Here is a 13317-nt window from a genome sequence, read left to right on the forward strand (position 1 = left end):
ATAAAGACATATACTACGTACTGGGCCTTAACTTATTAGATGCTTTTCTTAAATACACATTACATTTAGGCCTATTCGATTTTAACTAAAATTGTTAGAATATGAAGCAGCATTGATGGAAATTACAAGTTAAATATAATATAATTATCCCTCAATCTTATCTCTCTTGGGAGCCTTTTGGAGACTGGAATATTTCTAGAGGGTTACATTTCCCTAATCCTAGACAATTTAAAATTGAAACCAAAGTACCAAGGTCAAGCCTCTCTAAATGTATGCTCTCTAAACTATATTAAGAATAGATTATGATTGTAATTAAGAACCCGTATCCATCAGCTAAATGAACAGATGAGGGCTATTTTCTGTATAAACAAATGCAGGGAATGTAACACAATCACTGAATATGAAACTGGTGTCCTCATTTGTTTTTATTATGTGCTCACTTAGGTCGCCAGGTTCATAACCTGAAACATGAATGACGATCATTACACCCATATTCGATTTCAATCATGTATGGATAAGTCATAACATTCTAGAGAATGGTTACTTGTGCTAGGCATGCCCGTGAGTTTCTCTGGTGGAAACCATCCATGACGGTTATGTATTCCTACCAGGGAGAGCAAGTGAGCACTGCAGGTGTCCCTGTCACTCTGGTGATGCATGTAAATATTTAGCAATGTGCTGCTGATACTTTTGGCTTACGTGTCAGAGAACAGGGGAATTGGCGCTTGCTTGCCCGTGCCTGTGTTAAGCATGGTGGAATGGCCAAAGTGACTATGCTTTAACAGTCACCTGCGATCTGCTGGAAGTTGCAACCAACTATGACATGGTGCCTCAACATGTGTGCGTTATACGGATGCCTGAATGTGAATAACACATATTTGATATGGTTTTGACAAGACTAACCTTTGTCTTTGAAATTAAATGATGGAATAAGTGCAAATCAAACATAATTGATTAAAAAGTAAGAGCATGTGCACTATATCAATGCATGCATGTGAAAGACATACCGTCGTCCCAGAATCCTTTGCTTCTATACTCACAACCTTCTGCCAACCTTCTGTCTCAATGGACTACACCCAAGCCTCAAACTCGTCTGCATTTTGGGAAAACTATCATAACCATGTTTTGATAGTTACCAACAGTTTCCTTTGCAGACCATAAACATCCATATGGCCAAATGTCAACACTTTATAGTAAACTTTCGAAAATCTATGCCAAGGTAAACGTATACAAACAAATGTCAATAATGGAATCAATATTTGGTTCATTTAGCACTTTTTGGAATTCAAGCAATATATTTTTCAGGTTTTTTGCAGAATTATGGAAACAGTGTTTCATTGACAATAATGCCCCAACAAGTAACTGCATAACATTCTATTCTTCCATCTGTCATTCTCATTTCCCCTTACGTCCTCCCTTTATTCTCCGTCTGTTCAGCTATACATTCGTCACACAACATACAGAACATAAAACATACCTTGTCACACTGTAGATGCGTTATTGCACAGCAGAAATTATACACAAGAATTTTCTTTTTTGTATTTGTAAATACAAGAAAGTATACAGAATAATTTGGCCATTTGTTATCATGATAGTACCAAGATGGCATGATGTATAAATCTTTGTGTTAAAGCCTATGGAATGTTGTTTATATGTTAACCGAATCCTAACTCTGTTTGGATAAAGAAGGCCCCATATTCTCTTTTGATTTACAGTACTCAACTTAAAGTTGATAAAAAATACAGTCCAATAAGCAGCATATTTACACATTCTTAACTTCTTACATTCTTCAGATCCTTTAAATGTATTGAGCTCAAACCATTTAGACTAGTGGCTGTCCAGCAAACGTCATGTCAATTCATGATCTTTTCCTAAAACAGTTATCAAAATAATGAATATGCATTAATTATATCTTATATAATGACTGCATAAGTCAAGAGGCTATAATACATAAAATATATAACACTGTCTTGATATGAGTTATAATATCTTTGGTTTTATTTTTACCTTTATGTTTAATTTTTTAGATACCCTCATAATTAGATCCGCATCTGCAACAACTGAGAGGGAGTTGTATGTGTTCATGAGTATTACATAAGGTGTTATTCTTTACCAGATGAGTATAACGGTTGCCTCCCTTAATCTCCTTTAAAGCAATAGAAACAGTTCCAAATATTAGACATATCAAACTGCATCAGCATTCTTCTTTGGTCGTGTTGGTCTCAAAACGGTTCGAGGATAGTTGGAACCCGCCCCCCCATGCCGCCCTGTGGGCGAAGGGCCCCATACAAAATTCATGCTGCTGCTGTCGCCCCAGGCCTCCCCTACAGGTCGGTGGACATGCTACCCCTCTTCACCCTCAGGCTACCCCCCCAGCCACGGGGACAGGTGTTGTAGGTACGCGAGCCGGGCGACCTCAGGCCCGAGTCCTCAGACTCCACCGAGGCGTCCGAGTCGGTGAGCGAGCGGCTGTTGTAGAGCCGCACCGGCGAGCAGATCCTCTGGCTGGGGGTGGGAGGCGGGCTGATGAAGGTGGGCGACAGGGCCCCCAGGGACCGCGTATCGAAGGGGCAGACGGGCGGCTTGCCACAGTCGTATCCGTGGTGGGACGTGCCCAGGGGAGAGATGGGCAGGCTGTGCCCGCTGAGGGCTCCGGGGGACGGGCTGTTTTTGCGCTTGGCCGCGTTGATGATGTTCTTGGCCAGCAGGCGATGGTTGGCTTTAGAGTCTAGATTGCTCACCACGGGGGACATGCAGCGGCCCTCTCCGGACAGGGAGACGGGAGAGGTGGCGCTGGACGCACGCTGAGTCTTACTGGTGGAGGGCGGGTGGGTGGTCTGGGGGGTGAAGGGAGACGCGCAGCGCGAGCCCCAGGGGGGCGACATGGGAGAGGAGGCTGTCAACGTCGGGGGGGGCTTGGAATAGGGCACGCTGGTGTTGGCAGCAGGCTGTGGACTCTGGTTGATCGCTGGAGACTGGCACCGGGAGCCCCAAGGGGGGGAGACGGGGGACGTGAGGGGGGGCTTGTTGGCAGGGCGACCCGGGGACCAGACACCCAGGCCGGGGCTCTCTGGGCTGCTGACGCGCCGGGAGAGGCCAGGCGCCCGGGTCAGGGGAGGGGTCGCGCTGGGCGCCAAGACTGGAGATGATTGCTTCTTTGTCTGTTGGATAAAAACAAAGGCAGATTTAGACAAAAGACGGCATTAAAGTGATGCGAAAAACTGGGTGCACATATCAAAGCTGTGAAAAGGTCCATCTCTTTGGCAGTATCTTTACTTTGAAATTGATGATTATGTCTTAAATGTCTTAATATTGTTAACGATAGTGACAGTTGTCAACCTAACACAAGAATCTTTGTCCCCTTAACTATGTTTTTATTAAACAGCAGGTCATGGCCCAATCCATTTCAAGGGTTGATACGGAGTCCTAATGCTATCGTATTTATTACCGTATTGCCCTTCTGACACAGTTTGACATCTCTCCAGTTACTGTAATTTGGCCCTTTGAAGTCAGTTAACGGTAACAGGAATACGAAGGTAAGCCCCTGGGATCTAACTCGGGGGTGTGTGGATTTTGAGTTTCTACATGAAAAGAACTGCAAGTTAAAATGGCTATATTCAGAAAGTTTGCGTGTTATTGGCTTGTTATGTTTTATCAAAGGAGGTATCAAGGAAGCTTTGGGTGTTAGGATGAAAGCAGGAAATGGTTATGGAATGGCAATCAGGACCACTCCTAAAGCCACACACATACTAACACACACACACACACACACACACACACACACACACACACACACACACAGACACACACACACACACACACACACACACACACACACACACACACACAGACACACACACACACACACACACACACACACACACACACACACACACACACACACACCACACACATTCAGTGGTTCAGCAGAACTCCAATAACAGATTTCTCAAAAAACAGAAAGTCAATATGAATCAGAAGGATAATATTGCAAGTGTAAGAAAAGTTTTAAGTGAAAGCATGAAAAGAAGAAGTCAGAAAGTCACAGTAGATAGTAAGGAAGCTTTAATCAGAGAATTAGAAATAAGGACACAAGAGAACACAAGAGAACATGAAATTCAGACAAGAGAGATGAAATATAAATCAGAAGAATAAAGAGTAACAGTAGGTGCAGGAAAACTGTGAATTAGGATTCAGAAATAGAAGTTGTAAGAAGAAGCAGCGATGATCACAATAGGCATTATATGGCGGTCGTTTTGTATTAAACTATTATTGCTATTAAAAATGTCCTTATAAATCTTGGGTACTAAAATGTACAAAATGTCCTCACGTGAAGGTTATGCCATAATAGTGCAGTGTCATGTGTTCTTTATAGACAACAACACAGACACCGGGCTAGGCATAGGTATAGCAACAGAACAAGATCTGTTTGCAAGTGAAATACTTGTGCCTGCAGAGGTAGAGATATACAGTTTCTCCTCCTGCAGCACATTTCATATCTGCCAGCAAATATTATACAGCAAATGATGGCTCATAAACCAGATGCCAGACCATCTGCCAAGGTGCTTCATAAACCCTCATCCTGATGCCAAAGTGCTTGGGCCACCGAAAACTGCAAAATGCCTGCCTTCGGAAAAAATTATCCTAATGTAGCTAAATACAATTATTTATTTTCTTCTTTGGAACTAATCATTCAAATCTCAATTTAACAATTCACAGATAATACTCTGAAGGCTGCCTGTTTTCACTATTTATCCTAGAAAAGCTTCTGTTTTAATTAAATCTGCACACGAAAACAAGATAAAGTGCTAGGGTTTAAAAGTATCAGAGCTACTAGAAAAACATCAACACGCTAAGCCACAGTTGTGTAACTAATATTATCGGTGCAACTGTCAAAATAAAGCCTATGCAATACGATGCTCCCACTAGGGACATCCCATTAACTAATAATAGTACAGAGACGGCCTCCAGACCTGGGGTTCAATCCCGGCCTTCCTGGTGGAAAACATGGGTCTTGGTGCCTGAACGCCTGACCGCGAGGGAGACGGACGCTCCGGAGAGGCGGTCGACATGGCAGAGTTCACCCTCGGCTGGCCGTGGGCTGGGGCGGCGCCGTAGTGAGCGGGGTACTCCATGCGTCCCGTCGGGCTGAGGGGTGACTGTGGAGGCATGCAGTGGGGGGAGCTGTGGGTCGCCTGGTTACTGAAGAAGGCCGGGGAGCCGGTGGGGAGGGAGGACTGCCTCGAGAAGGGCTGGCTGGGAACAGGGGCTCTCGCGGCCGGTGCCCCTCTTGGTAAGGAACCAAGGGGGTCCTTAGTGGGGTTGAGAATGAAGAGGGAGGACTTCAGTTGATACGGCTGATGCCTGGAGAGGTCCATCTCCATCTTGGTGCAGCCGTTCTCCAGTGGAGGGCTTTCTGGGACCGGCGGTGGAGCCGCTGCAGGTTGACTCGGCTTTCTTTTGATTTGCTGTTGGGCCTGCAGGGTCTGTGTGAGCTGAGTCGACATTTCAGAGTTTTTGGCAATGGCTTTGACCCGGCCAGGCATATTTGACGGGAAGACCCAAGATGGCGGCAGAGAGATGGTGGGAGAGGGGGACCGCGCCGGTTTGGCGCTCGGATTCTCCACAACAAACTTATCCATTCTGGACTGGCGCTTGGCAAAAAGCTCCGCCCCCTTTCCCGAGGCGTTGGTGAGGGCCTGCTCCGGCCCGCGGTCTTCCCTCTCGCGGGTCCTGGAGTTCTTCAGGCACGACGCCCACTCTGGGGCGGCGGCTCCCTCGGAGCTCTCCTGCTTCTCGACCAGGAAGTTGGACGCCTCCGCGCCCAGAGCGAGAAGCTCCTCCTCGGAGCCCGGCTCGGGCGCGGGGGCCCGGGGCCCGTGCTTCTTCCTCTCGTCGGCCCCCTGGACCAGCGAGAGCAGCTCAGGGTTCGGCGCGACGACGGCCTTCTCTTTGAACGTGAACATGGACTTCCGGCCGGTGGCCCTCTTGGCGGCCATCTCCTCCAGGATCCCCGTTTTGACCATCGTTGTCCTCTCTTCGATCGGTTGAGGAGCGTATGTGTGGGCCCCGGGGACTGCAGCCGGGCCCCCATAATAAGACCCCGGCGGGATGCTGGGAGCGGGCTGATAAGGCGCGGTGGAAGCACCGGTGGCCGTGTACTGGGACACCGCCGGGGACATGACGGGAGACATGCACGTCGGGCTGGAGTAGATCTGTGGAGGCTGGTTAGTGAAGGCTGGCAGAGGGGGCATCGGGTAGGAGGGGGGTGGAGGCGGGGGCGAGAAGGCCGCTCGGTGGGGGGCTGTGGGTGGGGGCGAGAAGGCCGCTCGGTGGGGGGCTGTGGGTGGGGGTGAGAAGGCCGCTCGGTGGGGGGCTGTGGGTGGGGGTGAGAAGGCCGCTCGGTGGGGGGCCTTGAAGGTGGGCAGTCGTGGAGCGGCGTATGAAGGGGCGGGAGGGGCGCCCATGGCGGGGCTCGTTGGCACGGCCTCAGGAGACTGTACGGTGATCGGAGAGAAGAAAGGCCTGGCGGTTCTGTTGACGATGGCGGCGGGCTGCTTGGCGGACGGGACCGGGCCGGAGGGAGTCCGGTGGCAGCTGTTCACCGGAGGAGCGGGCTCCGGTGTCTCTCCGCCCGGGTACTCTCTGGCCTGGGTTCGGTAGGTAGTACAACTCGCGGGGGCGAAATCGACCTTGACGCTCGCCTCCAGATCCCCGAGCTCTCGGTCTAGTGCCTCCTCGCTGCTGCACTTCACCTCCTCCTCCTCCTCCTCCTCAACCTCCTCCTCCCCCTCCTCCAACACCTCCCCCTCGTTAACCGGAACAAAGTGTCTGTCCTCGGGACGCTCGCCGCTCTTCATCCGCTCCGCCTCGTGGATCTGCCCCCCAGCCTCCGCCGGCTCCTCCATGATGTCCCCGACTTGGTGTGTCCTGGCGGTGGGGGACCAGAGCGGCCCCGCGGCGCGGCTGTTCCTGCTGTTCAGCTCACGGTCCTTCTGCTTACCGCCTCCTTCTGCCCATCCTGGTTTGTCACACGACGAGGGGGCGTTGGCGTTCTCCGCGGTGTCCTTGGCCGAACCCTCCCCTCCGCTCTCCAGTGTGAAGGCGTTGACCCTCTGCCGGCGGCGGTTGAAGAGCTGGACCCCTCTGGAGCCGGAGTTGGTGGGCAGGGTGAGCTGGGAGGCGATGATCTGACTCCGGACACGGTTCTCTTTGAGCTCCTTCTCTGACAAACTGGCGCTCCTGGTTAGATCTGGAGCCGGAGCACAAAGGAATCCCAGACGGGAATAATGAGTACATAAACTAACAACCCGTGACATGCCAAACGTTACTTAGACCATCAAAGCTGAACCACCAAAACCAATGCGAATAAATGTCTGCCATGTTTCAATAAATAAGATGCTAGCCTCAACAATGGGTCTATAAAATGTTCTTTTTAGGTATTCTGTCCCTCTTAAGAGATTTCTCTTAAGATATTCCAAAAGGAGGTTTCAAAAGGAATGCTTGTAAATGTAGTTACTGTGAAAATGAACAAGAAAAGGCCTTTACAAGTCTGGGGAGGAAAACCCACAAGATTGTTTCTGTACAATGTGGTTGGTTGTTTTTTGTTTGTTTTTCCTGCCGTCCTGTTTGATTTCTACCCAAGAAAATAACGAAAAGAACTCAACTAACTAGCAGACAAACTACAGTTGAACTAAAAACTAGAGAGTTTTCACATCAACCATACACTAGAGTACACACAGAAATATTCCACGCGACACAAACACACTGGACTCATGCACACTGTGCTTCATTTATTTGTGTTGAGGATTGACTCCCCTCCGCAGTAACATTTATTATCCTAAGAGGAATACAGCGTAGAATAACACGTTTTGGCTGAAGATGACTGTAGTGATTGTGTGGGCTCACTCGCTCCATTCCAGTCTGTGCAGCCATTTCCTCTGCCATCTGCTCTCCTCCCTCCCAGAGCATTCCTAGACTGCTGTGTAAATTCCCTGCTTAAGCCTCCAAAATGCCTTTGGTTTCTCTTTTTATGTCAACGTCTTCAAGGCTACGCTTCAGACGTGAAACAATAACGGAACAGGCAGAACCACCATAAAGTGTCCCCGATCGATACAAATTATTATTCATTTAGAAGGTTTTAAGTTTGAGTGCTGTGAAAGGTACAGAATGCTGGATTATCAGGATAAATTATATAAAAAATGATTACTATGGAAGGCATATGATTAATAACAAGCTCAGTTGTAATAGTTGTTATAGCTATTATCTGATGACCATCAAATAATAGTTATAACAACTTCTCCATTAATATGAATACCAGTATTCATATTAATGGAGAAGGGCTGGTAAGATCACCACTATATGAGGTTGGCTGAGGTCATTTTCAGCATGGAAGAAACATTGTAGAATCCGATGAAGTAACTGTCCTGGATAATGTCTGAAATAATGCTATTCCTCCTTTTAATGACCGTATAGAGCCAGACCAAAGCATCATTAAATATATTTTATTGCTTTATGGCTTCTACTGCTGTCATTCTGAAGCTTTGTCATTCTCTGGTATGCTTTTCCATGGTTAATATTGAGAATACATATTTTCCTGGCTCATTGTTTCATAGAAAACCTAGAATGATGACTTTTCCAGCAAAAAAGGAGTAATGTGTATCTGTCCTGATTTTGCAAACCAAATTGATTGATTTAACAAAAAAAATGTTACTTTCTGGGATTGGAAAATTTGACTTTTCTGTCAATTCCAATTGAATTTGCACTGTACTCTTAAAGTGCACTTCACCTTAATTTCCCCTACATTTGGTTTCATTGTTATTGTTGTGGTTATTATATTGGAGGCCTTCATGTTGCTCTCTATATCTATTCTATCTCTATTTTGAATCTGTTTGGCTGTGTTACTATGCTGCTGTAGCTTCAGATTCCCCCTGAGGGATCCGTGAAGTAGGCCTAATCAACATCAAACAAGGAGTTGTTCTACAATTTGGTAATTGACCTACTCTGTCAGCAAGTCAATAAAACTATATCAAAACCAGCTCGACAACCACATAAAAAAAACGTTACTTCCTTCCCACAAAGTAAAGAAAGAAGACAATGCAGTAGGTCTATGTGAGCGTTACCTCCAGCCACCTATCTAAACTGAAGGGATAATAACAGCCAACTGTCCCCAAACAAGCCTTGATCATTTAATAGACTGAGTCCCAGAGCTCAGCAACGGCTCAGCCCGTTCGTACGCCTGTTTGTCCCAATAAAGACTTTTTTACAGGCCGTTTCGTCTCAATCGTTTAAATCCAACCAAAGCACATGCTACAGACTACAGAGTGACAAGTTGCAAGCGATAGGCCAGCTTTGCAGTGACGGTGACATGACCCGTGAGCTATGCTTACAGCGACTACTGCCTCTCTGGATGTGGACACCAGATGGCAAGTGACATGCAGGTGCAAATTCCGCCATTGATTAACATATCATGTCCCATGGAGGAGTACGTATATGGTGTAACCCTAGACGACGTTAAGGATATGCTGCGTTTAGTATTTAACACTGCATTGATTGACCAGTCCACTGTGTGTAAGGCTGCATAGGGATGAAGAGACCATAACCATCCTCATCATCATTTTGCCAGATCACTGGAGATTACCCGGATAAGGTCGATTTTAGAGAGCGGTAATCATCCTGCGCACACTTAATATAGATCCGGAGAGATCTATATCAATTCACACTTCCATTATTCATCATAACAGAAATTTTAATTAAAGCTGCCACCTCGGTATATTAAATCGCAAAATGAAACGCGCATCTTAATCAGCATGAAAGAAAAGTCGATTTCCTTCTTCCTTTTTTAAAAAAAACTTCGCAAAACTTCCTACAACGTGACTACAAATCATTTTGTGGAATTATTCCACACCACTCGCTGTTGTCGTGCCTCTTACCTTCACACAAACAAAGACCTTGACAGAGCTCAGAGGGAGATAGAGCGGTAGCACTTCCATCGGCGACTCCTATTGAACTGTGTCTCATACCTTCACACCCCCGCCGCCTTTTTCTGCAGCTCCGCAGCGGATCGGATTTCTTTGGACCGGAGTTTATCCCCCAGCCCAACGTGCTTAGCAATGCAACTTGTTGGGAGGGGTTGGTTCGTCTGGAAATAAAACGCTCACTAAATTGGCCCCTACAACGCTACTTTAACTTTTGGATCGCAAGTTAGTGCTTATAACTTTGCGAAAAGTAAAGTTTTGTTCAACACGTAGTATTCAGCTAGAAGATCGCTCGTCGGGGGGACATTGCCACACTTTCTGGAATTAATTGTTATTCGTGTGAGTTGAAAAGTTGTAGCTGGAAATCAATGAAAGATATCGGCATGTCTGTTTCACATATCGCAATATAGCAAACTGTTTCTCAGACAGTCACTAGACAAATGGACAGGGAATCCGATGTTTACCCGAAATGGTCTATGTAATGCAGGCCCTGACTCCGGGAGATTAACGCCTCTTATAAGCTTGACCTCACATGTCCTGTGTGTCCTCACCAAAGTCATTATTTGCTGGTCATTACTGTGGAAGCACTCTTGGCCAAGTGTTTTTTGCCCGTCACATGTTTGCTTTCTAAGAGGAGCTTTTTGAGCTGTCAGCCTGAGGGGGAATTGGGTTTGTCCTCGGAGCAGACACACAGTTTAGCCCCCCAGGCAATGACACACGACTCTCACTCGCCCTCTGTAATTCACTCCCTCTGCCCTTCTCACTTTGGCCTATCCCTTTCTGCACCTGGCTCTGGTAACGTCCCCTCTGTCTTCCTCTTCTTTCTCCCTGTTCCCATGACCAGCAAAATCCTCAAAATCATCATCATCATCGTCACCATCAACGTCATCATCATCATCACCTTCATCATCATTATTATTTTCCTCATCATCATCATTATTATGAAAACATCACCCACATGTTCCCCTGAGTTGTATCCAAAGAAGTATTCACATTGTAAACTCCCTCCCTTAAACCGGCTACAGTGATGCTGGGAAGGGCTGGCGAGGGGGATTTGTCTATCAAAGCTCAGATTACCCCTGTCGGATGTTGTCTTTTGCTGGCTGACAGCAGTAGGGGGAGTGGGAGGACACACCACCGGCCCTGCAGGCTATTTGTGAAGCGGCATGAAAATACCCAGATTAACAAAGGTCCCATGGGGGTATATCAGACTGAATGTGACCCAACTCCCCACTCAATACTGGGTATAAAATGAAACACCAGCCCCCTCAAGCACAGCAGTACAGGGGCAGTGGCAGGCCAACAGGCTGATAAAAGATGGAGTAGACGTTTTGCACTATATTTACTTTATTTAAGGTCAGTTATGATGACTTCAATGGCTCATTGTTTCAAATGCAATCAGTGGTTGGGAGGGCTGGGAGTAGCAGGTATAGCGTTATAGATTCATATCTAAACTATTTTCTGGCCCTCAGCCCTCCACTTCCTACAAGCACAATGTTTTTTAGTTCCCCTGATTAGCCCCATCTGTTCAGACGGTACTTTCACAGCACAGAGGTAATTATCTTCTGTGTACTACATTGTATTTTTCCACATTGTGATTTAACGACTTATCAATCTTTTTTCTCTTTTTTTTTCTCTCAGAGTTTTAACTGTCGTCGCACACTCGTTTCCAAGGGAGCAGCTGTGAAAGTAGAAAGGTCGGGTCTAAAGATGTTATTATAGATTTATTTCTCTTCTCCCGCAAGTACGACCATTTCTGTCACTGGCGAAGTTAAATGTTGACATGGCTCTTTGAGTGTGGTGCATGATTGCATTTCCATCGCTGTCGGGGCTGTCTGTATTCTTAAAGCCACAGAAACAGATGTTTTACTGTCTGAGGTCACACTGACAAACTAGGGCGGTATCTATTCTTGCCCCTATACGAGTCAACTCCTAAATTCAAGCGTTTCTTGTATCTTATGTATGTCACTGAGTGTACAGCTGGGATATAGGAGGCTATAGGCGTGCAACGCATACTTGTACTATGCGTGTTTTCCTTGAATACACTCCGAGAAAACACATAACGGAAACAGACACGATACAGACGTACGAAACACACACACAATGACACATGCACACACACACACACACACACACACACACACACACACACACACACACACACACACACACACACACACACACACACACACACACACACACACACACACACACACACACGAGAGGCCACACTTACTCGTTTTGCGGCATGACTGCTCTGTCTCCGGGCAAAGGGTTTGTGTTCCCTGGAACCCGCACTTCTCCCATGGTGCATTGCTGCTGATGTTGGAGGTGTCCTGCGTTGTCTGGAACTTCCTCCCCCCAGCTGGACTCCAACTCACACCTCTCCTGATTGACACATGTCCCTTTTCCATCTCGCAGTGCAGTGGGGTCTGCTGCCTCCCAAACCACTGCAGCGACCGCAGCCTAAGGTGGCACAGTGAGTTGAGTCCCCGCCAGTTCAATCCTCTCGCCTCCTCGCAGCTTTTTCACTACTTCCTTTCCTCAAGCAGTAAAAGCACAAGAATAGCAAATCCTGAAGTGGAAGCAGGAAGATCTTGGTCTTTCCACAACAAGCAGTGAATGAGATGGAAAGTACCAGAAAAAAACAACAACACTACATAACACGATCACAACAAGGGGGGGAGGAGCAGAGTCAGATCTCTGGGTGGCTTCTTCTTCTTCGTCCTGTCATGGATCTCTTCTCATCAGTAATCCCAGCGACGGCTGTTCTGTAGCCAACCAGCTCAACGTTGATGAGAGAAGTGCGCTCTTAGTCTGGGGTTTGCGCTGTATTATTCACAATCTAACAGGACCTCCCAGGAGAGAGCCTGCTCCGAGGCACTCTGGAAGAGTTCCCATGGAAGGGAGCCAAGAGAATTTCACAACAGGGATGTGCTCTGCTACAAATCCAGAGAAACCATCGGATTCTCTCTGCTTGTGTCTGTCGCTCTCCCGGTGGTTTCCCGAGCACAGATGTTCCTGTGTTCCTCTTCTATTTCAGACATCGAAGCATGGTCGTTTTATTAATCTAAATGGCCTACCCACTCATTTTACTCATATGCTTTATGTTATCAAGGTAAAACTGAGTTATGCACAAAGAGTTAAACATTAACTACGGAAGTGGGATACTATCTATGAGAGCCTATTCAAGTCAGGTAAGGTTATAACTTGGAAAGTGAACAGGCTTCTTAGATATCAGTTTAATATTATTCATGAACCAAGTATCTCAGCACTGATATCAGGTTCACAAGTTCCTTTGGTGCTTCAGGGTCTATCTGTCAAGAGTACGTGTTTCTTA

At 46.8% G+C, this 13317-nt stretch overlaps 1 protein-coding gene across 3 annotated transcripts in view; it reads right to left on the reverse strand.

The window, feature by feature from the left end:
- Positions 1-407: 407 nt before the first annotated feature.
- Positions 408-13317, reverse strand: part of synpo (synaptopodin) — a 17486-nt gene continuing 4576 nt past the window's right edge. For 2 of the 3 annotated variants that reach the window (XM_030367453.1, XM_030367452.1), the window contains exons 2-4: positions 12214-13317; positions 4974-7252; positions 408-3161 (exon numbers count right to left, since the gene is read on the reverse strand). The exon at positions 12214-13317 is cut by the window's right edge and continues 129 nt beyond it. In XM_030367453.1, coding sequence (XP_030223313.1) covers positions 2325-3161; positions 4974-7252; positions 12214-12391 — 3294 coding nt within the window. In that variant the 5' untranslated portion in view covers positions 12392-13317 and the 3' untranslated portion in view covers positions 408-2324. Of the gene's footprint in view, positions 3162-4973; positions 7253-9932; positions 10704-12213 lie in introns of those variants that run through there. The other variant, XM_030367454.1, reaches the window with a different exon arrangement.

Source organism: Gadus morhua, chromosome 10, assembly GCF_902167405.1.
Source record: "Gadus morhua chromosome 10, gadMor3.0, whole genome shotgun sequence".
Taxonomy (NCBI): domain Eukaryota; kingdom Metazoa; phylum Chordata; class Actinopteri; order Gadiformes; family Gadidae; genus Gadus; species Gadus morhua.